Consider the following 23,248-nt stretch of genomic DNA (forward strand, 5'->3'; position numbering starts at 1 on the left):
CGAGCCGGGCTCCACCATTCTCCGCCTGCCGTCGAGGCCTCCTGATTGGCTGGGCCCGGCATGGGCTCATGTCAGTCCAGATCGGATGTTGCGCCGCGCGCTTCGGGACTTGTAGTTCCCTCCGCCGAAGCGCCGCGGCCGCCGCTGCCCGCCTGGACTTCCCTTCCCGGCATGCCGCGGGGCGAGGCTCCCCGGCTCCAGGTCCCCGGCGAAAGATGCGGCGCCGGAGTGTGAGCTCGGGCGGCGTAGCTGCAAGATGGATGGAGCGTGAGTATGGCGCGGAGGAGCCGGGGCCCCCCAGGAGGGCATCAAGGCTGCCGCAAAACAAGCGCGCGAGGAGGGGGGGGGCGCTTGTGCTTTATTTTTCGGGACGGGCTTTGTTGCTTTTCCGCGCCAGCGTCGATTCCGGTCTCTCCTGGGGGCTGAGGCTTCCCGGTGCAAAAATGCCCAGGGGTTGCAAAAGTAGCACCAGGGCTGCTGGCAGCTTGTGCTGAAATGAGAAAAGGTAATAACAAAAAGTAGCAGGGTTGAAACCCTCCCTACATGAGAACCTTTTACTCCCTGCAAGCTCAGAAAAGTTCTTCCACTGCCTCAGATTTGCCACAGCTCAGTCCTGATGCTAACCTGCAACCCTTTGAAGATGGAAGTCCTTTGGAGACACTTTTTTCTGAACCAAAAAAAACATCCTAGTGCTCCGTTATTTTTAATCTGAATCTCGATTAATATTCGAATCTCCTCTGGAATTCACCTGTTCCCTGTATCTCCCCTGCTAGATGTTTGCGGAGAAGAAGAGGCGGTCCCTACAAGACAGAGCCGGCCACGGACTTGACCCGCTGGCGCTTGAGCAACGAAGAAGGGCGGCAGCAGTGGCGATTCCTGGCAGATGGCGAGGATGGTGGTCGGGAGCAATCGGCACTGGAAGCTCACTCGCTGGGGCTCAGCACGGTAGGTAGGTGGCTGAGGCGCCACCTCGCTTGCTACCAGGTTCTGAGGAGAACATGCCAGTTGAATTAATACCGCTTGGTTCTTTGGGGATAGTTCTGTTGGAAGTCATTTTCAAACTTCATTTTGTCTGAATGCACATTGACTTCTCTGCTGAAGAAATCCTGTAGTTGCAGAAGATTTGAAGGTTTATTCTTTGGTGATCCCTCACAGCCGAGTAAGAGTGTCTTCCATGAACGTGGTCTTAACAGTGAGTCCGTAAGTGACTGTGGAAGCCAATTCTGGATCCACACGTCCTTCCACAGTGGGGACACAGGTTTCTGGGAGGGAGTTGATCACGGTGAGGGTTTGCTAAACGTGTCTTCCTCTAGGCATGTTTCTCCCTTTCATCCTGAGTTTGAGTGTTTGAAGGCATAACCTAGGGTACAGGCAATGGTCTTGTGGGGCTTCCCTAGTGCCCCGTTTGCCCAGAAAATGGGTCATAAGCTTCCTGGCATCAGTGTGTTGAAGAGAAAGAGCAGGAATGGCAGAAGAGGGTGCCTTTCAGGAGAGGTCACGAGTTTCTTGTTGAGGAATTCCTGATGAGATTCCAGGGAATCCCAACTCATCTGAGGCTGCAGTTTACCGGCATTTTCCTAAATGTTACAAAGTGTTCCTAGAAGTCTGTTTTTCCAGTGCCAACTGGGATGTGAGAGCTGCCCATATTTTTTTCGCCGGAGAAAGTAAGCAGCACTGGCTTGTTGCTTTTAGTCTTCATGTTCTTTCCTAGCTTGTTTATTCTTGCTGAAAAAAATACTTCACAAGAAAGCTGACTTGATCTGGGGGCAACCCCTATGCTGCATTTATGGCCCCTTTCTCCCTTGCCCACACCTTCTGGCTGTTCCTTCAGCCTCTCTTGTGATACCCTCCTGAAAACTGGTTGGTCCTGGTTGACTTGCTTTTTTGGCTCCAGAGGCAGATATTCAGCCCTCAGATTCCCGGTGTGTGTGTGGAGGGGTGTGCCATCCTAAAGAAGCCTGGGCACGAACAGTACTGATAGGAGGCCCCATGGTCCTTCCTGATAGATGCCAGAGTCTTTGCTTCCCTTTCTGTTTGCCTGTTTTGCCAGCCCAGTCTCCTGCTTTTCGTTGCCGCCTTGTTCCTCCCTTGCCCTCTCGCTTCTCCTGGGAAGAAGGAGGAGCTGAGTGCCCCACAACTTGTGAAATTGGTCTCCTGCCCTACAAGGTGCTCGCTGGAGACATTCATTCATTCATTCATTCATTCTATTTCCCTGTCGGTTTAGCTTCTGCTATAGAATTCACCCGTGTCTCTTTCCTTTTTTCTTCTTCACTGTAATTGGCAGAGCAAATTTTTCCCGGACTTGCCAAAGGCCTGCACAGCACAGGAAGCAGCAGTGAATGGGATGAAGTTTTACTCAGGCCTGCAAGCAGAAGATGGCCACTGGGCTGGGGACTACGGAGGGCCTCTCTTTCTGATGCCAGGTACAGTTACCATGAGAACTCAGTAAACCTTTTCTCCAACCAGACAAGCAGTGTTCCAGCAAGGGATTTCAGATTTCAACAAATCTGAAAGTGAACGCTTTGGGCGCGACCAAATCCCCAATGTCCCGGAGAGGGAGAGGGAGCGGCTGAGCCTTGCTTCTCCTGCTTGAAGGTACCAGTGGAGCTGACACAGTCGAGAGAAGTGTCAGCTGGAGAAGTACTGCATGTGTGCAGGAGAAGGAATCAAAGCGTCATAGAGTTGGAAGGGACCCAAGGGCTACCTAGTTGCAATCTGCCAGCATCCAACTTAGATAAGAAAGTTAATTTTTAAGTAAAGGGAGTTTAAAATAACATGCCCCTCATCTTATGGAATCCTGTCGCTGAAACATTTAAGGAGGCAAAGAACCTTGCTTGTTTCCCGACCTGATAGGTGCCAGACCATTAGTCCATTGAGCTTAGTATTGTCTACACTGACTGGCAGCGACTCTCCAAGATGTCAGGGAGGCGCTTTCCTCAGCCCTGCCTGGAGATGCCAGGGATTGAATGTGGGTCCTTCCCCACAGTGCGCACCCATCTCACGCAGGTGTATCCGCCTGGGTCATCCTCAGGGGGTGTGAGGCTGGTGGCTGCCCCTTCTCTGCAGCCAGACTGCTGGACCAGACGGCTTTCTGCCTATGTCAAGACATTGCTCTCAGCACCTTTGATTGTAGCATAAGTGATCCTATCTATCTCTCCTCCTAAACATTTATGTTCTTTTTGCTGACTAAGAGAATATTTGGTGCTTCAGAGGACTGATTGTGTAACACACTGATCTCCTTAAAACAGGGCTCTTAATCACATGCTACATTGCCAAGATCCCACTGCCAGAAGAGAGCAAGAAGGAAATGGTCAGGTACCTGCGTTCAGTTCAGCTCCCAGATGGAGGATGGGGCCTGTGAGTAAACTTTAAAAGTTGGTGCTTTAGAAACTGGCCACCTGCCAAGCTTGGATCTGACCCAGCCGCTGGACCCAGTTCCCCAGCCCTTGTTGAACAATATGTTATGTTCCAGGTTGTGGTGACTAAAAAGTGAGTTTGCCTTCTCCACTGCTCAGTGCTGGAAACTGGTGGACTGGAAAGGAAAATGGAGAATAATTTTTTTTTGCCCAGAAAATGACTCCCCACAGCCAAAGGTTAAAGTAAATGTTGGGTGATAAAGTTGACTGTCCCCAGTGAGAGCGATGGTGGATACAACATGCCCAAAGCATTAGCACATAGAGTAACAAAAATGTTCATAACAAAAGGGCTCTGAAAAAACAGACAGAAGTTGTGGGAGAGTTACAGATTAGCTGGTGTGTCATGTGCAGAGCCCATGTGCAGCAGTAGTGGAAAAAACCCTTTGTGCATTTGGCCCTTAGATTAGCCAGTTTGTATGAAGAGCATGGAAACAGTGGAAGAGGCAAGGCTCATTCTTGTAATATTAAACTATGGATTATCTAAATGCGGCAAAAAGGTGTATAAATCAAAGGCTGGATGATGCGGAGCTATACCAAAATTTCTTAGCTGGTGGTGGAGTATGCTCGCCGTTAAATTTCGGCATAACCCCTATCTACCGTGCTCCGTCCTATTTAACATCGCTTACGGTCTCGTCTCATCGATATGCCTTCATTAAAGCTAGGTTCAATGTTTTTCCAACAAACGTGCTGAGACATAGATTTACTAAGGGCCAAGTCTCTTCAATGTGTGCTTGTGAAATTAAAACATCTGAATCTCTACATCATGTTATGTTTATCTGCCTTATGTACAGTTCGGCTCGTGCTAGTATACTAAATTCCATAATCCAGCCTATGGCTGACAAACCAGTTGACCTACAGCTTGCCTGGGTTCTTCAAGATGTGGATCCTTATATTACTCTACAGGTTGCTAAATTCCTAACAGCCATCCTCTCGTACAAGAGACGGAATGGAATGTTAGCTGATTATTTATAGTTATAAGAATTTTCTATAATGACATCTGATATTGATTTTAGCGTAGTGCCTAAATTTCTAATCATTATCTTAAACTTTTCTTTTTAATTGTTAATATTTGTCCTTGTGAGCTGTGAATTGTGTTTTATTATTTGTGGCTTGAACGAGTCCACTGTTTTATTTGATTTATTTTGTTGTGTTGTGTTTTATGATGGGCGTAAAGCCGAATAAACATCCTGATTGATATGGATAATGTATTACATCCAAACTGGTCTAGTGCAATCCCAAGCAAAACCCTGTTGAACAGATCCAGACCTGCTGGGAATTGAAACACCACATGAAATTTCTATAGTCTACATTTAAAATAGATAACATAATGTTCCCATTCGTTTTTGATGACTGTTCTCTGCACGTAAATGGACCCAGCCCTTTCTGTTTCTCAATTTGCCTTAGCCAGCTGCAGTAATCTTGATCAACCTGAAGTCAATCAGGTCAGGCTAACTGTCTGTCTGGGTGCATGGCACATATTCCTAACAGTTCTGATGTTTTTGTCCGGTAGGCATGTTGAGGACGTATCCAAGGTATTTTGTACTGCTCTCAACTACACAGCCATGCGAATCCTTGGAGTCAGTCCTGATGACCCAGATCTGGTGCGGGCTCGGAACAACCTCCATAGTAAAGGTGACTAACCAGGAGGCCACATCACGTGAAGGTGGTTTTGTTTTTGAGTCAAGTGTTATCCTTTGGAAAGGGAGCTCTCCTTATTCCTAGAGTGAGCGTCTGGTTCTTCTAACATCCTATCACATCTATGGACTGTCTCCTTTCAGGAGAGTTGGAATCTCTTGATTTTAATATACAATACCCAATTTAATATTGGCTGGCTTGAGTGCCTCTGCTTAAAGCACTGGGCACGAGGATGCTGTGATAGAGCTCCATGCTGTTGTGCACAGGAGGCCAGAGTTCCCTGTTGTTTGGGTCTTCTCTCACCACTGATGCACAGTAAGGAGGACTCTTTGGAGAAGGCTAAGAGGAGGAGGGATGAGGAAATAATCAGAGGCCATCCTTTGGCTCCAGTGGGAGTGTTTTGTTCATACCATCCCTTTTGCAGACAAAAAAGTCAAACAGTAAGCATTTGTTTCTTACAGAAGAGTCCATTTTACTGCAGCGATCTCTGGTTTTATAGGTATCTGTATGAGTTCTTGTATATTTGGCTCTTCAGGTGGTGCTACAGGAATCGCTTCCTGGGGTAAATTTTGGCTGGCTGTTTTGAATGTCTACAGCTGGGAAGGACTGAATACACTTTTTCCTGAGATGTGGTATGTGCAGTTTTTAGAGTATTACAGTGTAATCCTAACCATGTCTTCTCTGAAGAAAGTGCTGTTGAATTCAATGAGACCTGTGGGTATGTGGCCGTATACAAATTTAATAAGCAACACATAAATTATGGGATGTCCCGTGAATCTGCTGGATGACATCGGGGAATAACGTTGCCTCAGGAGAGTGAGGAAAATTTTCAGGGATGATTCACACTCTGGCTCGAGCAGAAGATATAGAAGCACGATAAGTCAAGGTTAAGAACAGGGTAAAGAACAGCTTCTATCCGTGGGCTGTTAAGCTGCTGAATGAAAAGATAACAACAGGGCAACTGACTTTCGGGTTTGGTGCGTCAGTAAACAAGGGGAATTAAGGCTAAGAGAGCTAGTGGGAGTGCTCGTGTAATCTCACTGCATACAAGTTTTCAATTCAATAATAATAATGTGGCTTACTCCCTGGTAAGTGGGAATAAAGTCAGTGGCGGAGCTTTATGCGCCGGCACCGGGGGTCGGAGAGCAGGCGGGGGCAGGGCTAGTGTGCATCCTGGGGGCAGGGCACACCACCTGCAGGGGCAAGGGAGCAGCCACGATGGCACCCTGCTGGGATTGCGCTGCAGGGGCCAGTGCGCTCCCCCTGCACTCCTCTTCCTCCGCCAGTGAATAGGATGGCAGCTTTAGCTAACATAATTTATATCTATACCTTCTCATAGAAACAACTGGAAGTTACAATTAGTTTGGCAATAGGTTGGCATGTTTGCTAAGTCCGTAGTTCAACTTCCCGCACATCAATTCAAAGAGTCAAAAAATATTTAAGTTTCAGGAGGCCACAGAGACTGGTCACAGGAAATCTACTGTATATTCCTGTGTATAAGACTACTTTTTAACCCAGGAAAATCTTCTCAAAAGTCGGGGGTCGTCTTATACGCCGGGTCGTATTTCTTATACGGCTAGTATATCCCAAACTCTATATTTTAACTGGAAAAGTTGGAGGTCGTCTTATACGCCGGAATATACGGTAAATGTCAATTAACATTTTAGCTCATACTGGTGAGAATTTGGCATTCAGAAACTTTTTTGTGTAGGAAACCTTAGCTTTAGGCGGGCTATGGTACAAAGGTAAGACTCACAGCCATTCCTACTTTTAGGCATGCTCATCCCCATTATGGACATGCAGTCTCTGAAAGGTTGCCCATGAGTGAACACAGACCTCAGCCAAAGAACGGCTTCCCAAGCCCCAGTTTAGCATGTTGTCTGAACAGGGACAGGGCCGTCTTAAGGGTATCCAGCGCCATGGTGCAAAAATCCCTCTGGAAACCACCCCCCCGGGCTTGCTAGGCGCTGTTGGAATGGCGGCTAGCAAGCCTGCTGTTGTGAGGGGGCATGGCGGGAACAGCGCACCGAAAGGATACCTTTCAGGCGCTGCTCCCGCCACCCCTCCCTGGGCATGGGAGCTGCTGGAGCTCTTTCTGCAGCGCGCCCTGGCCTCACCTCCACGTGGGCAGCGCAGCTCCCCCACTCACTGGGGCACCCCTGAGAGGCCGGCGCCCTGGCGCAACGCACCAGTCAGCCCATTAGGAAGGAGGGCTCTGTGTCTGAACCCTAAATTCTAGTTAGTGTTAACTATGGTTTGTTTAAACAAACCAGCGTGATGAACTGTGGCTTGCAGTTAGCCTGTTTCAATAATTAAAATTTACTAGAGTTTGTCGGGTTCAGGCAGCAGAGCAAGCTGTGTTGGATGGAAATCAGAAGTGAAAGCTTGTCGCGCCTCCTTGGGGCTCAGCCAACGAGGACACCGTGTGAGCTCCTTCTGGTCCCATTCAGGTGGGCCATGGGCTCAGGGCTCATGGAAAAGGAAGGCTCAGTTGCTCATGTACGCTCAGCCAGTTTAGTCCTGAGTCTGCTCAGGTAGCTTGCCTTGGGATGGATGTTGTGTGGGAATCTCCTTAGGGCCACAGATACATGGCTTCCCTTTTGATTTCTGATAGGCTGTTTCCTCGCTGGATGCCAGGCCATCCTTCCACTCTTTGGTGTCACTGCCGTCAAGTTTACCTGCCCATGGCCTACTGCTATGCTACGCGACTCACCGCGGAAGAAGATGAGCTGGTTCTGAGCCTCCGGGAGGTAGTTCCAAAGGGCCTTTTTCCCTTCCTCCATCTGTCTGTTTCTCTCTCTCATAGAACCATAAAATTGTAGAGTTGGAAGGGACCCAAGGGCCATCTAGTCCAGCCCCCTGCAATGCAGGAATCTCAGCTCAAGCATCCATGACAGATGGCCTTCCAACTTCTGCTTAAAAACCTCCAAGGAAGGAGAATCCGCCATCTCCTGAGGGAGACCATTCACTATTGGACAGCTCTTACTGTCAGAAAGTTTTTCCTGCTGTTTAGTCGGAATCTCCTTTCTTGTCATTTGAGTCCTACCCTCCAGAGCAGGAGAAAACAAGCTTGCTCCACCTTCCATGTGTCAGCCCTTCAGATATTTGAAGATGACTACCCTATCTCCTCTCAGCCTTCTCTTTTCCAGGCTAAACATACCCAGCTCCTTCAACTGTTCTTCATAAGGCTTAGTTTCCAGCCCCTTGATCGTCTTGATCACCCTCCTCTGCACACCTTCCAGCTTGTCAACATCCCCCTGAAATTGTGGTGCCCAGAATTGGACACACGACTCCAGGTGTGGTCTGACCAAGGCAGAATAGAATGGGACTATTACTTTCTTGATCTGGACCAGGCATCCCCAAACTCCGGCCCTCCAGATGTTTTGGACTACAATTCCCATCTTCCCCGACCACTGGTCCTGTTAGCTAGGGATCATGGGAGTTGTAGGCCAAAACATCTGGAGGGCCGCAGTTTGGGGATGCCTGATCTGGACACTGAAATGCTTTAGAAAAGTGTTTTTGCTGTGATTCCCCTGGAGGTACCACAAATGTTTTGGAACCCCGTGAAAGTGTGGCTTACAACTTATATTGACTTTTTAAAGACTTTTTACCTCTTTAAGGTTGTACAGAAGTCAAATATAATAATAATAAATAATAATAATAATAATAATAATAATAATAATAATAATAATAATAATAATATATTTATACCCCGCCCATCTGGCTGGGTTTCCCCAGCCACTCTGGGCGGCTTCCAACAGAAAAATAAAATAAAATAATCGATTAAAGATTAAAAGCCTCCCTAAACAGGGCTGCCTTCAGATGTCCTCTAAAAGTCTGGTAGTTGTTTTTCTCTTTGACATCTGGTGGGAGGGCGTTCCACAGGGTGGGTGCCACTACTGAGAAGGCCCTCTGCCTGTTCCCTGTAACTTGGCTTCTCGCAGCGAGGGAACCGCCAGAAGGCCCTCTGCACTGGACCTCAGTGTCCGGGCAGAACGATGGAGGTGGAGACGCTCCTTCAGGTATACTGGACCAAGGCCGTTTAGGGCTTTAAAGGTCAAAGTACTTAGTCCAAAAGTGTGTGATGGATTGGGAGGTGGAACATACAGCAGATACATAATTTAAGCATTTGCTTAGATGGCATAAACAGAATGAAATTCTGTGGTCAAAGAAGATGCTCTGCCTGGTCTTATATCAGGTCCGAGGCTGAGAAGGAGCCTAGGCAGCCTGTTTCCAGCTTTCTCTTCTCTTGCCAATTCTGCTTGGTGTTGTGTGACCTTCCTGTGCACCCAGGAGCTCTACACCCAGGACTATTCCCTCATTGACTGGCCGGCGCAGAGGAACAACGTCGCTGCGGGTGATGTGTACATGCCACACAGCCAGCTGCTCTCCATCGTCTACGGTGAGCAGAGTGTGACCTCTGGGCTTGGAAGGTAGTCATGCCGTCTCCGGTCCTCTTGTGCTGTTCACTAGCTCAGAGGGTGCTGCTGGTCAGAAGAAGGAAAAGCAGATGGTTCGCAGAGAGGCATCACTGTATTGCCCCAGGTGGAGAATTGGGCGCTAGTGCATACGCTGTTAGAGGAAAGTGTAATGTGTGGATCAAGGCTGCCCGTGTATACTTGGAAGTAAATCCCACCATGTTAGTGGGTCTTCCTTCAGTGGGCAAATGTAAGGATGCCTGCCTGCTCCCCTTGATGCTTTTTTGGTTTTGGTTTTGCTTTCTGGCACGTAGTGGATAAATGCAATGGAAAACTCTGTAGAGCAGGCATCCCCAAACTGCGGCCCTCCAGATGTTTTGGCCTACAACTCCCATGATCCCTAGCTAACAGGACCAGTGGTTGGGGAAGATGGGAATTGTAGTCCATGGGGGTGCCTGCTGTAGAGGAAGGTTCTGCCCCTGTCAAGAGGCCTCACCTGTGTAGTTGGCCTAAATGCCTTTCTGGCAACAGCACATCTTCTGGTAAAGGGACCGACTCTGGGGTTGCGGCGCTCATCTCGCTCTATTGGCCGAGGGAGCTGGTGTACGGCTTCCGGGTCATGTGGCCAGCAGGACTAAGCCGCTTCTGGTGAACCAGAGCAGCGCACGGAAACGCCATTTACCTTCCCGCTGTAGCGGTACCTATTTATCTACTTGCACTTTGACGTGCTTTCAAACTGCTAGGTTGGCAGGAGCAGGGACCGAGCAACAGGGGCTCACCCTGTCACAGGGATTCGAACCGCCGACCTTCTGATCAGCAAGCCCTAGGCAGAACAGATATGCCACAGCAGCTGATTCTGGGTGATTCCACTACTTCAGTGCAGTTTGTGCTGGTACAGGGACACAAAGGAAAAGGGTGAACATGCTTCTCATGCACACAGGGATTGTTTGCAAATGTGGCTTTGCCATTTTCCAGTGACAGGATTGATAATTCACAAATGAAGTTTGATTAGCTCTGAACTGCCATGGAAACCTAAGTTTGGGATTTGCTAAGTGTATGTGGCTTAATTCCTGCATATTCAGCAGATAAATGTGGAACCTCTTTGTTTCTCTCTGCTTCCATTCCAGCAATTATCAACACTTACGAGAGATTCCACAGCACAGCTCTGAGACGACGAGCAATTGAGCAGCTGTATGACCACATTAAAGCTGATGACCGATTCACCAAATCCATCAGCATTGGCCCCGTAGGTCACTAGGTCACTTCTGAGTGGCACTTACAGCTGAATAGCTCTGGAATGGAACTTGATTTGCAGATTACAAAATGTTTGTTCAGTGCATCTGTTCTTGGTGGCACAATACCTAATGAGCACAGGCAGATGGCTGCACAATTTGTCACCCCATTGACAAATCACTAGGGTTTATTTGGCTGCCCTGACTGGCTGGTCAGGCCGGGGAGGATGGTTGGGGCAGAGCTCAGCACACTTGTCCCAGCTGCAGTTAATGCTGGAGGCAGCTACTGTCGATGCGTCTTCTTTTTGACTGCATCCTCCTTATGAGGATTGATGGGTTTATAGGTAAAGGTAAAGGGACCCCTGACCATTAGGTCCTGTCGTGACCGACTCTGGGGTTGCGCGCTCATCTCGCATTATTGGCCGAGGGAGCCGGCGTATAGCTTCCAGGTCATGTGGCCAGCATGACAAAGCCGCTTCTGGCAAACCAGAGCAGCACATGGAAACGCCGTTTACCTTCCCGCTGTAGCGGTTCCTATTTATCTACTTGCATTTTGACGTGCTTTCAAACTGCTAGGTTGGCAGGAGCTGGGACCAAGCAACGGGAGCTCACCCCGTCACAGGGATTCGAACTGCCGACCTTCTGATCAGCAAGCCCTAGGCTCAGTGGTTTAACCACAGCGCCACCTGGGTCCCTTTTTGACTGCATCCTCCTTATGAGGATTGATGGGTTTATAAAGAGGCACAAATATTAGGGGCTGTTTGCTCTATCTTTCTTAGGAGAAATGACTTTGCCTTTCTTTGCCCATTTAGATATCTAAAACAATTAACATGCTTGTGTGCTGGTATGTGGAGGGAGACAAGTCTCCTGCGTTCCAAGAACATGTTTCCAGAATCCCCGACTACCTCTGGTAAGGCTTTGTTGAAACTCGGACTTTGACATCCTTACAGCTGCTTGCGCATAATGCTTTTAAGGACTCCTGAGTACTCACTGTTCATCAGGAAGAGACTGGAGGACACTTGGCAAGTAGCTGCTGAACTCCCCTGATGAGAGCAGGATTGCCTCGTGTTGGTGTTGCTGTTCACCATTTGGACGGCATACTAAGCTCCCAAGCAGAGGACCATCCTCTTCCTTCCCAGGAGATCAGTAGTATTCGAACAATAAGGTTGAGAGACAGTGACTTGCCCGAGTTCCCTTCAGCCCCTGTCACATGGGGTCTCTCTGAGGGCAAAGTTTATGAGGAGATCATTAGTGCTGGCATGAAGATAATTCAGCTTGCACACCCTTTGCCCATTTGTTCACCCCGGGTACAGGAAACATAGTTGACGGTCAGGACTCTGTTTAGCCAGTCTACAACACTGAGTGCTTTTTTATCTCCTTGCAGGCTGGGACTGGATGGCTTGAAGATGCAGGTAATAATCCCTGGCATGGATGAAAGGGATTTATTTTTTCTCTGTCTCGTTGAGGGTCAGACTTGTGTTTCACAGGACATTGCATCAGTCCCCTTGTTCAAACTGGAAAAGCTGCTCCCAGAGTGGCTTCAGGATCAGAGAAGCAGCAGGGTTAGCGGACATTTTCCTGCTCCAAATTGCCCTTTCTCCTGCACCCCACAGCCACCCCCCCCCCAGGTTTCAGAAATGTGTGGGGAAATGTATTCTAAAGTTGGAGCAACAAAGCAGTTGGGGAGATGTCTAGAACACAGGTGGCAGAAAGCTTGCAGTGAATCCAACTTAACGCAAGTTGAGAGCCGCTTGGTGCCAGGGGTTGAGGAGTGAAAACAGAGCTTCTCCTCCACAGCTGCATCCTCAGAAGGTCGCCTCATGAAGCATTTTGAGACCTCCTCCATTCTGGCCCAAATGATTTAGTATAAGAACCCCCAGAGGACTCCTGTGACATGTTTACTTAATTCTTTAGGGATAGGTAAAGGTAAAGGGAACCCTGACCATTAGGTCCAGTCGTGACCGACTCTGGGGTTGCACGCTCATCTCGCATTATTGGACGAGGGAGCCGGCGTATAGCTTCCAGGTCATGTGGCCAGCATGACAAAGCCGCTTCTGGCAAACCAGAGCAGCACATGGAAACGCCGTTTACCTTCCCGCTGTAGCGGTTCCTATTTATCTACTTGCATTTTGACGTGCTTTCGAACCGCTAGGTTGGCAGGAGCTGGGACCAAGCAATGGGAGCTCACCCCGTCGCAGGGATTCGAACCGCCGACCTTCTGATGAGCAAGCCCTAGGCTCAGTGGTTTAAACACAGCGCCACCTGGGTCCCTTTTCTTTAGGGATAAAAGCCCCCAAATCCACTTTGTTCAGATACCACACTTGCAACAGTTTAGCCCGTGGATGGATCCAGAGCACCATTTAGTTTCGGGTTTGGGGGAGTGATTTTCAGCTGTTGCAGCTAAAGGAGACAAATACAGTTTTTGGAGGGGTGCAGCTGGCCACTTGCCCTTCTTGGCTGGAGGCATCTCGCAAGAGGGTATTACTGAATGGCCCAGCCCAGTAGGTGACTTATGTCCCCTCGCAAGAGGAGTTTTTGAGCACTGCAAGAACTATTGTCCAGTTGCTTTTAGTTTATTTTTATATTTAAAAAATCTGTCCTGCTCTTCTGGTGCTCATGTGCCACTCAGGACGGCTTACAACAAATTAAAAGCACAATACAATTCAATGTAGTAAAATTGAAATGAAAATAAAAACACATATCAGGTGAACTACACAACATTAAAATCCATTTTGAAGCAACAGTGGCTGAGATCCCAAGTGAAAAAAACCCCTAGCCAACTTCACTTTGTATGGCCAGTACCAGAGGGAGTCCCGGGTGGCACCTGCCCGTGAAACATTAGCTCTTTGGGGATATTGCCGCAGGTGGATTTTTAAAATGCATAGGTTAAGAGAAAACATTTTTCCAAACTTATAGATCAATTCTTGAGTTTGTAAAACTGTTACATTGGTCACATCTTCTAAGATAGAATAAAAAGAAAGCATATAAACTACTTGTATACTACTTAATTATTTTTGCAGGGATGATCAAGTCAGTTAACAAATAGTTTAATGTTAATGAGAGTTCAAATATTAACTAAAACACAAAATATTACATAAAGTCACTACGGAGTTCCCCTCTCCCAGCTATTTTGCTGGCTAGCACTTGGTATACGAGTGGGGAAGGTCGTAATAAGAACTCCCTTGGTGGCAATAGGCTTTTCTTTTTTACCCCATTGCCAATTGTAGGGGGAATTTTTTTGGGGAACAGCTGAGCACCTTCTGCTGGCCGCAAAGAGACAAGTCAGGTGGGAGGTGAGTGTTTCTTACTGCCCCTTCCTCCTCTTTCAGGGCACTAATGGGTCACAGCTTTGGGACACGGCATTTGCTATCCAAGCTTTCCTGGAGGTAATTATATTTCTTTGTTTTGACCTAGGACTTAATAGGGGTAAACATGGCTGTTTCTCTGTAATTTTGGGGAGAATTAGCCTGTATGTCCAACACACATGAATCAAATGACTGAAGAAACGGTCTGGGATATAGAGCATATCTAGTTCACACAACACAGAAAAGTATTACATGTTGCTAGTAGAGATGCAATCAGGCCCACAGCCAGTAAATTTCTGTTAAGAATGTCTGTTGGTTGCTATTGCAAGTGAATGCAAAGCTGCAAAGTTTTAAATAGCCTAGAATGTTTAATTAATGTTACTCAAAGTGTATTCCTCAAAGGGCCAAATAGCATGAATGCAGTTTTGTTTCAACTCTTTCCCTGCCCCAGTTCTGATATAGTGATTTATTGGAAGCTTCAATTTACATTTCAAGGAAAGCGTATTTCTTGTGCCCGTGGGGAGTTTCCTTCAAATGCAGATCACAGTTCTGAGAGGCTGTTTTTGCCAAGCCTGTGGTAGAGGAAGAGTTAAATTCCTTCCTGGTCCCATTCCTGCAGCCCCCAAAGTCAATGCTTACCTTAATCTCACCTTAACTACACTCACACAATTATCATCACGCAATTATCGCTTGGCCCTGAGTTCTCGTGAGATTTGTGGGCCTGGCCCCCAGGTAAGTATAGGATAGGATTGTAGCCTTAATTCATCAAATTTTAATGAAATTAATTTTAACAAAATATTATTACGATTGATTACTGCTCCTGGATTCAGCTTTTAAAAACCACATTATGTCAAATGAAACACCTTTTTCTTTTTTTTTAAAGGCAGGTGCCCAGAAAAGGCCTGAATTTAACTCCTGCCTGCTACGTGCGCATGAGTTTTTAAGAATCAGCCAGGTAAGAACCGGGTGTATACATATCCACGATCCAGTTCTGTTGCAATACTGCCCACATTTTAAAAATATGTAGGTTACATATTTGCAGTGCGCCTCATAGTTCTGTCCAAGAACTGGGTGTACAACCACACCCACCTCTGCATTGTCTCTTTGTTGAAAGCCAACAGTAGCTTATCTTCTGAGTTTATGCCAATTAAAACTCTGAAATGTGAGGAGTTAGGAGTCCAATGTTTATGCAAGAATGTGAATTTCAGCCTCTCCAAACTCATGTCTTGGGGGCAATGTTCATCAGGGGAACCAAATTTAACTACTACATCTGGAGGATTTTATTCCTTTTCTCTATGCAGAGAATTTCTTGATTTCTTCTCTGTAGTTCTCAAGGCACTGCAACAATTCCTTGTTGAGGTCAAAATTTGCTGGCATTTAATTGCTGAAGTGTGTGTGTTTGTTTGTTTATAGTTACAAGTATCTATACCCATACAAAATGTTTTTATGTCTATAACCCCTTCAGGCCCAAACTTGAAATTACAAAGACAGCTGGGGCCTGTGCTTGTATTGCAAACTTTTTATATCACTTTCTCCCCTGCGTCTAGCATTTTTAATAGCGTAGTTCTTAAAATATTGTTCCTTTTATGTCGATTGCACTTGCCGCCTTTGTCTGAGTGTAGCTTGTATCTCCTCCAGATTCCAGATAATCCACCTGATTATGAGAAGTACTACCGTCAGATGAACAAGGTATAATCACAAAAAGAGCTCCCTTTCTGAAAGCAGCAATGCCAGATGCTACATTAACTTGGGAAGATATCTGTCCAAAAATCTTCCTCTGAATTTTTTCCAGAAGAAAGGTTTTTCTTAGTTAGCTTCTTCCGCTGCTAAATTGCTCATGAAGTTAGGATTGTTTCCCTCACTCTTTAACCTAAATCTTCTTTCTTGTCCTTAAAAACTGACGCAGTTTATGGAGAGGCATGCCCCCAACCCAGTGAATGATTCTGCATTCATTGTAGGTTTTGTTTATGGTGTTTAACTATTTGAAATCAAAGGCTTTTCTTTAAAAATAATAATAGTAAAGCAAATGAATTATCTAAAAGAGTAAGTTTTTCTGTACTCAAATGCTGGAAGACTAGAAAGGTCAGCTGGGCAGCAGAGTTATTGGCATTATATGTGGTCCTGCCAGAATCCTCTGCTCTGCATTTCCTAATGCTCTCAATTGTCTAATGCTCTCCAGGGTGGATTTCCTTTCAGCACGCGGGACTGTGGCTGGATTGTGGCTGACTGCACTGCGGAGGGGCTGAAGTCAGTGATCCTTCTGCAGGACAATTGCTCTTTTATAAAGGAGCAAATCCCACCGAACCGTCTCTTTGATGCTGTGAATGTGGTGAGTGGCTTGGAAGGAGAAGCAGCCCCTGGGTCAGAGTCCAATCTGCCTCCCAAACGATGTTGCCTTTGGCTAGTTGGTGGTCATAAGCTGGAGGTGGGGATTTCTGGGTGAAGCGTGGAGCTTGGGGGAGTATTTCTGACAGGCCCCGCTGGGCCACTGCTTAAGGCTGTGGGGCCACTCCACTGAGCTCCATCTTTGCCATGCCCTTGTCCAGACTCTCTCTCTCTTCCTCTGTGTTTGACTTCAGTTGCTGAACATGCAAAATGTGGACGGTGGCTTTTCCACCTATGAAACGAAGCGTGGCGGATGGCTGCTGGAGCTCCTGAACCCTTCCGAGGTGTTTGGTAAGAGGAGCTTGCTTTGCATCCATACTAGCGGGGGGCGGGATATGTGAAGGGGGGGATGTGTGTGTCAGTGGAAGTCCTCTTGGGCAAGTGTGGGGAGTGGGGCATCATTGCCTCAGTAGAACTGAAGCCATTCCACCCCCACCCCCTGCCTGCCCCTGATAATGTTATTTGGCTCCTGCTGGCCCCTCGTAATCGTCAATCAAACTCTGATCTTAAACAGTTGACAACAATTGTACCCATAAGGAAAAGACAAATTATTTGTATCAGCAAACTTGTATTGTATTTTTTTTGTGGTTTACAGGGGATATCATGGTGGACTACACTTACGTAGAATGCACCTCGGCCGTCATGCAGGGGCTGAAGCGCTTCCAGGAGCGCTTCCCTGAACACAGGGTGCTGGAGATCAGGTAGGAGGAGGCAAAGAAAGGAGCGGAGCAATTGAAACCTTCGTTTCAGAGTTGACATGGAAAAATAAATTCCCTCCTGTGGAGAAGAGTCATTGGGCACCTGACCCTTCTGTGGGGTGGGGGTGAATAGCATTTTTATTCCTTCCAGTCTGGGCTAGAGAGAGGGGGGCTGGGAATAGTGGATATTCACAGGGTTGAAAGGGTTTCCCACTCTTTCCTGTTTGCTTAGAGAGACGCTGCAAAGGGGCCTCCGTTACTGTCAGAAACTTCAGAGAGCTGATGGTTCCTGGGAAGGGTGAGTGTCCTCATAAAGCCAAAGGCCGCTTCAATAGTTTGTTTCCAGCTGCTTGGCAGGGTACTTAAAATAAATAGCAAGATGCCTGCGTTTGTGCAGTTTTAAGAATCGGAGGTAAAAAATCCCACTTTTCAGCACCAGTTTGAGATCTTTGGGTGGTTCTAGTAGGAGAAGCCAATAGCACCGGCTCCCTCGGCCTATAGAGCGAGCTGAGCGCCGCAACCCCAGAGTCATCCGCAACTGGACCTAATGGTCAGGGGTACCTTTACCTTTTATTAGCAGTTTAATTTGTCTGAGAGACCAGTGTGGCATCTGACCCTACAAGTCCCTGGTTCAAATTCTATTTCAGTCGTGCTCCCACTGGATAGCCTTAGGCAACCCACCCTCCTGCTTTGTCACAGTCACTCAAAGAGTTAATATTCATATCTTGTCCATATGAAACACCTCGAAACTGCCCAGTGCTATACAAATGCTCAGCATTATCATTTATCTTTTATTAAAAGTATGTCTTAAACCATCAAAGTTAGAAAAGAAAATGTTCACGCCTTTATTTAAAAAGTAATTGTACAGATGTAATACATAAGCTTGACATATTACAATAATTTAAAATTTGCTCTAGAATATTGTATGGAACATGTCTGGGGAATCTGTAACCCTCCAGCTGCTGTTGAACTACAACTTCCATAATTCCTGGCCGTTTGCCACTCTGACTGGAGCTGATCTCCTCCCCTCTCTCCCAGTCAAGAAATACAGAATTGTGCTGTTCGCAATAAGCGAAGGGAAGCTGCAGAGTTCTTAGAATACACATTTAAAGTAGAAAAATTGTATAAATGCTATGAAGACTTTTTTTTTAAAGAGAGGTGGAATTTATAGCAGCTTTCCAGATGGAATGATCTCTCCCCCATCCCCTGTGTCCCATCCTAGCCAATTTTGGGAGGTGTGTGAGAGGTTGGGGGGGAAAAGCTTTTTTATATGTGGGTGGAAGCCCTTGCACAGGAGCTGGTGGCATTTATCAGATGAATCGTGACCAGTAGCTTCTGCAGCATTTGTTTTTATTCAGTATCAGAAGTAATGGCTGAAATACTAGACTGGTATCTGATGCCAGAAACATGAAATGAAGCAAAAATTTAGTTACATCAAAGGAACCAGCTTCGATTTCCTCCAATATATCTCACGTTTTAAAAATGATTACAACATTTGTGTTGCTATGGCAGCAGCCAGGCTGAATGGATATGTTCCAGACATATACACTGAATCATGTTGGTTTAATAGATATTTGAAAGATAAGGAAAATAATTTATACTGTTGGTTTTGCTTCTGCAAGTAAACTTCCGGCTCATTCCATTGATTTGGGATTGTTTGGTGCAGCAAGGAGGAAGGAACTGGTTCTCCTCCCTGCTGCGTTCTGTGTGCTGACCGACTTCTCCCTCCTAGGTGCTGGGGTGTGTGCATCACCTACGGCACGTGGTTTGGCATGGAAGCCTTTGCTTGTATGCAGCACACCTACCAGGATGGGTGAGTGAAGACCTTCGCCAGGTTTTATAATGGAAGCTCCTCTGATCAGAAGAACTTGCTGGCAGTGAGGAAGGGACGCCTTTCATTCGGCATGAAAAATTGTGCTGTCTTATTGCCCTCTATGGGATGGGGAGGAGGAGGGCCCCATATCCCTAGGCAAACTGCTCTGGGATTCAGCTGGGAGCCAGCCTCACCTGAAGAGCTGAGTCAGCAAAGGTGGCAACTCTCTCAGGCTCACCTGCGCAGAAGAGGGACTGCAGAGACTGGCACTACTGGGCCAGACAGACCCATTGTTCTCACCCACAACTTAGGGAGGGTTCAGCTGAGGACGGGCTTCCTGGTCAGCCCTGGTTTGCAGTCGGGACATCCTCTCTTCTCTTCAGATGTTTCTTTCCCTGTGTATATTATCCTGGCCCCATCAGAATGCAGAAAGACCATCCCATCAGGTATCAGATGGGCCTCCTGCAGATGCTTCTCCCTTGACATTTCCAGATTCATCTTGTAGCTCTCAGCCGGCTGATGGGTGCTGTTTCTGTATGTTTGCACATGCACTCTGGGGAGCATTGAGCCTGTCTTTTTCCTTGATATCCTGTCTCCCTTTCATTTTTCTCTGTTTGGCGTGATAAAATCCCTTGCCTTGTCCTTGCTAACCACCACCTCCTCCTCCTCCTCCTCCTCCTCCTCCTCCTCCTCCTCCTCCTCCTCCTCCTCCTCCTCCTCCTCCTCCTTCTTCTTCTTCTTCTTCTTCTTCTTCTTCTTCTTCTTCTTCTTCTTCTTCTTCTTCTTCTTCTATCACTCATAGCAGAGTAAGATTGTCTTCCATAAACACAGTTTTAACAATGGGTCCGTAAGTGACTGTGGAGGCCAATTCTGGATCCACACGTCCTTCCGCAGTGGGGATATTGGTTTGATTGAGCTGATCACGGTGTAGATTTGCCAAGCGTGCCTTCATCTTAACATGTTTCTCCCTTGAGTCCTGAGATCGAGTGTCTTCAAAGCCCTTTGGTAAAGACTGTTCTCCAACTGGAGTGCTCGCAGGCCAGTGTTTCCCAGTTGTCAGTGTTTATACTACATTTTTTAAGACTTGCCTTGAGACAGTCTTTAAATCTTTTTTGTTGACCACCGGCATTACACTTTCCATTTTTAAGTTCGGAATAGAGTAGTTGCTTTGGAAGATGATCATCAGGCATCCGTACAACATGACCAGTCCAAATAAGTTGATGTTGAAGAATCATTGCTTCAACACTGGGGATCTTTGCTTCTTCCAGTACACTGATATTAGTTCGCCTGTTATGTTCCTCTGCTGAGGACATGGAGCTACTCTCTGAGTTCCCGTTTTCCTGCCCTTTCTCTTCCAGAGTGGCCTGTGGGGAGGTGACCCGCGCTTGTGAGTTCTTGGTCTCCAAGCAGATGGAGGACGGTGGATGGGGAGAAGACTTTGAATCTTGTGAGCAGCGCCGATACGTCCAGAGCGCCACATCCCAAATACACAACACTTGCTGGGCTCTTCTGGGGCTCATGGCTGTTAGGTAAAAGTTTGTGCTTGGAAGTGACAATTGACCCTTGGCCTCTGCACGGGGATGAGGGCAGATAAAAGCAGCCACCAGTCTTGAATTGCATCTTTGGGGGGCCCTTACTCAGCTGCCCCCCATGGGCTAGTAGAGGCTGCCACCAAGCATTCCCAAACAGCAGCTTCCTGGGTCTGTGCTGCAGCCTGCACACAAATAGTCCCTTGGGAAAATGCAGGCCTCCCTTTCTCCTGGAATGCCCTTGTGCTGGAATTCAACTTTTGGCAGCTGCAATAAAAAGATCACAGCTGCCTTTTCTGGCAAATACCGTATTTCTGCCTGAGCATAGCCTGCTGTCACTGCGCATCTCTCCTTGTTAGCCATGCACCCTGGCACCATGCTCCTCTGCCTTGCAGGAAACAGAAATGCTCAGTTGCTGCATCCAGTCCTTGAGGCCACCCCTTTAGCTCAGACATCCCCAAACTGCGACCCTCCAGATGTTTTGGCCTACAACTCCCATGATCCCTAGCTAACAGGACCAGTGGTCAGCGATCTTGGGGATTGTAGTCCAAAACATCTGGAGGGCCGAAGTTTGGGGATGCCTGCTTTAGCTGCTCCCTTTGTTTGTGGGAACAGTTAACACTTAACAAGTCTCTGATTGAGGCCATGCTAACCTGGTGGCATTTGATCTTCCTGCCTAGGATATTACATCGCTTTCTGTTTTGTGAATTACCTGAGCCTTAGCTTTTCCTCTCTAAACCTACTTGAGCAGTGAACTTGGGTGTCACAACAACTCTTCTTGCTTTGCAGGTATCCAAATGTCAGAGTCCTGGAAAGAGGGATCAAAGTTTTGATTGACAAACAGCTGCCTAACGGAGACTGGCCTCAGGTGAAGTGTGCCTCGAGTGCAATCCATGTAAGGGAAGGGCACAAGCAACATGCACGTCTTTGCAAATCTCAGCATTGCCATTTGCATACATTCTCTCTCACACAAATACACCTACAAGCACAACTCTCTTCTTAAAACCACGGAGAAACCTGGTCTAAATAAAGACATTGGATTCTTATCTCATTATACAGGATAAAGCTATCTTTAGCCATCTCACCCATTGCTTTTCCTGTGGGACCAATTTGCAGTCATAAACAGTCGTTAATTCTTCCTGCAAGAAGAACAGTCGTTTGTGCTTGGAAGAAATTCTTCCTGCAAGACCAAATGCAGTCATAAACAGTCCGATTTCCCACCATCCTTTTGAGTGGTGCCCCCCCCCACACCCTCTCACTATATGTGGGGGGTCTGGTGACTTCTGTTTTCAGTGTATCTGAAGAAGTGTGCATGCACACAAAAGCTCATACCTATGACAAACTTAGTTGGTCTCTAAGGTGCTACTGGAAGAAATAAATTTTTAAAATTTTGTTTTGACACCACCGGACCAACACGGCTACCTACCTGAAGTTTTAAATGTTTAAGCATGGATCAGGAACAGTGGGAATAGGAAAGCTGGCGCAAGCCAGACTATCAAGATCACTGTGCATTGTCTGGTTCACCCTGGAATAGTCAAAGCAGGCCACACCTGTCCTATGGTGCCTCCATGTATGAGGAAGTTTGTGCAGCTCAAGGCCACTTTGCAGGTGCTGATGCCCTTACAGTGGTACCTCGGGTTACAAACACTTCAGGTTACAGACCCAGAAATAGTACCTCGGGTTAAGAACTTTGCTTCAGGATGAGAACAAAAATCGTGCTCCGGCGGCGCAGCGGCAGCAGGAGGTCCCATTAGCTAAAGTGGTGCTTCAGGTTAAGAACAGTTTCGGGTTAAGAACGGACCTCCAGAACGAATTAAGTTCTTAACCAGAGGTACCACTGTAGAGGTTGCTCATCTTTCCATGCTTCTTACTGTGTTGGAAAGATGACAGGATGGATGAGATGGGTTTTCTGTGTTTCTTTGCCTTGCAGGAGAACATTTCCGGAGTATTCAACAAGACCTGTGCGATCAGCTATACCTCCTACCGAAATGTCTTCCCCATCTGGACCCTGGGGCGCTTTTCTCGCCTGTATCCTGCCCACCCACTGGCTGGCAAGCTCTTGACGGAGGCATTAAGAAATGGAGAGAGGGGCCTGGCTGGCAGGATGGCAAACGGACATGGAGGAGTGCCCCTCCCCTCTTCCTGAGTTTGGGTCTGGTACCAACATTGCAGGCGCCGACTGCCAATCTCTCTGGTTATTTTTCTAAACTTTTGGGAAGCTGGCGAGGAGGGAGAATTGAAGGGGAAACACGGAAGGCTTCTCTGGATGGTTTGCCGCCCTCTTGCTTCTCGTACTTCTACATGCCAGGCAGGAAACAGTTGGCCCAGGAGAAATGATGAGCGGCAGACTCTCTGTGCTGCGATTGACTCCCATTTGCTGCTCAGAACAGACACTTTAGATGCAAAAACCCATGATTCTGTACCCTTTACTGGGCATTAACATTTATTTAACTTTCTGTACATGCATACCAAACATCACAGTGGCTGCGTGTATTCCTGCTGTTTCACTGTTATACTTGCGGTATTTGCAGTGGAAGCAGAAGAGTGTAACTTTTAGAGTAATGGATGTACAGTAAATTAACAAATAACTTCATCAGTGCTGATGTCTTATTTTTCTCTTTACCTTAAAGATAAGCTTAAATTGCTCTTTAGGGTATGGGTGGGGAACCCTAGTGCCTCATCCCCCCTCATGGCTAACCTGCTGGGGTGCGTAGGGGGCACAACAACTGAACAGTGTGCGCTAGTTGCATAGACTCCATGCACCTATCCCAGGGAACAGACATTCTGGGACCTGGGTCCACCCAACTGCCACTGACA

General features: G+C 47.2%; 1 protein-coding gene across 2 annotated transcripts; it reads left to right on the forward strand.

Annotated features, from left to right (window-relative positions):
* The first annotated feature begins 19 nt into the window (after nucleotides 1-19).
* LSS (lanosterol synthase) lies at nucleotides 20-23,024 on the forward strand. 2 transcript variants are annotated; one of them, XM_035139621.3, is made up of 22 exons: nucleotides 20-267; nucleotides 774-945; nucleotides 2,285-2,423; nucleotides 3,249-3,357; nucleotides 4,927-5,048; nucleotides 5,587-5,683; nucleotides 7,666-7,801; nucleotides 9,345-9,453; nucleotides 10,597-10,715; nucleotides 11,514-11,611; nucleotides 12,086-12,113; nucleotides 14,031-14,087; nucleotides 14,890-14,961; nucleotides 15,645-15,695; nucleotides 16,186-16,335; nucleotides 16,586-16,682; nucleotides 16,987-17,092; nucleotides 17,322-17,387; nucleotides 18,822-18,902; nucleotides 20,261-20,431; nucleotides 21,221-21,326; nucleotides 22,362-23,024. In XM_035139621.3, exons 1-22 carry the CDS (start codon nucleotides 257-259, stop codon nucleotides 22,575-22,577), a joined length of 2,313 nt encoding a protein of 770 aa, XP_034995512.3. In that variant the 5' UTR covers nucleotides 20-256; the 3' UTR covers nucleotides 22,578-23,024. The 2 variants fall into 2 exon arrangements, with proteins under 2 accessions (XP_034995512.3, XP_034995523.3); XM_035139632.3 differs by having other exon boundaries at nucleotides 74-267; nucleotides 21,221-21,299.
* The last annotated feature ends 224 nt before the right edge of the window (nucleotides 23,025-23,248 follow it).

The sequence above is a fragment of the Zootoca vivipara genome, chromosome 1, assembly GCF_965207765.1.
Source record: "Zootoca vivipara chromosome 1, rZooViv2.hap1.1, whole genome shotgun sequence".
NCBI classification, from domain to species: Eukaryota; Metazoa; Chordata; class Lepidosauria; order Squamata; family Lacertidae; genus Zootoca; species Zootoca vivipara.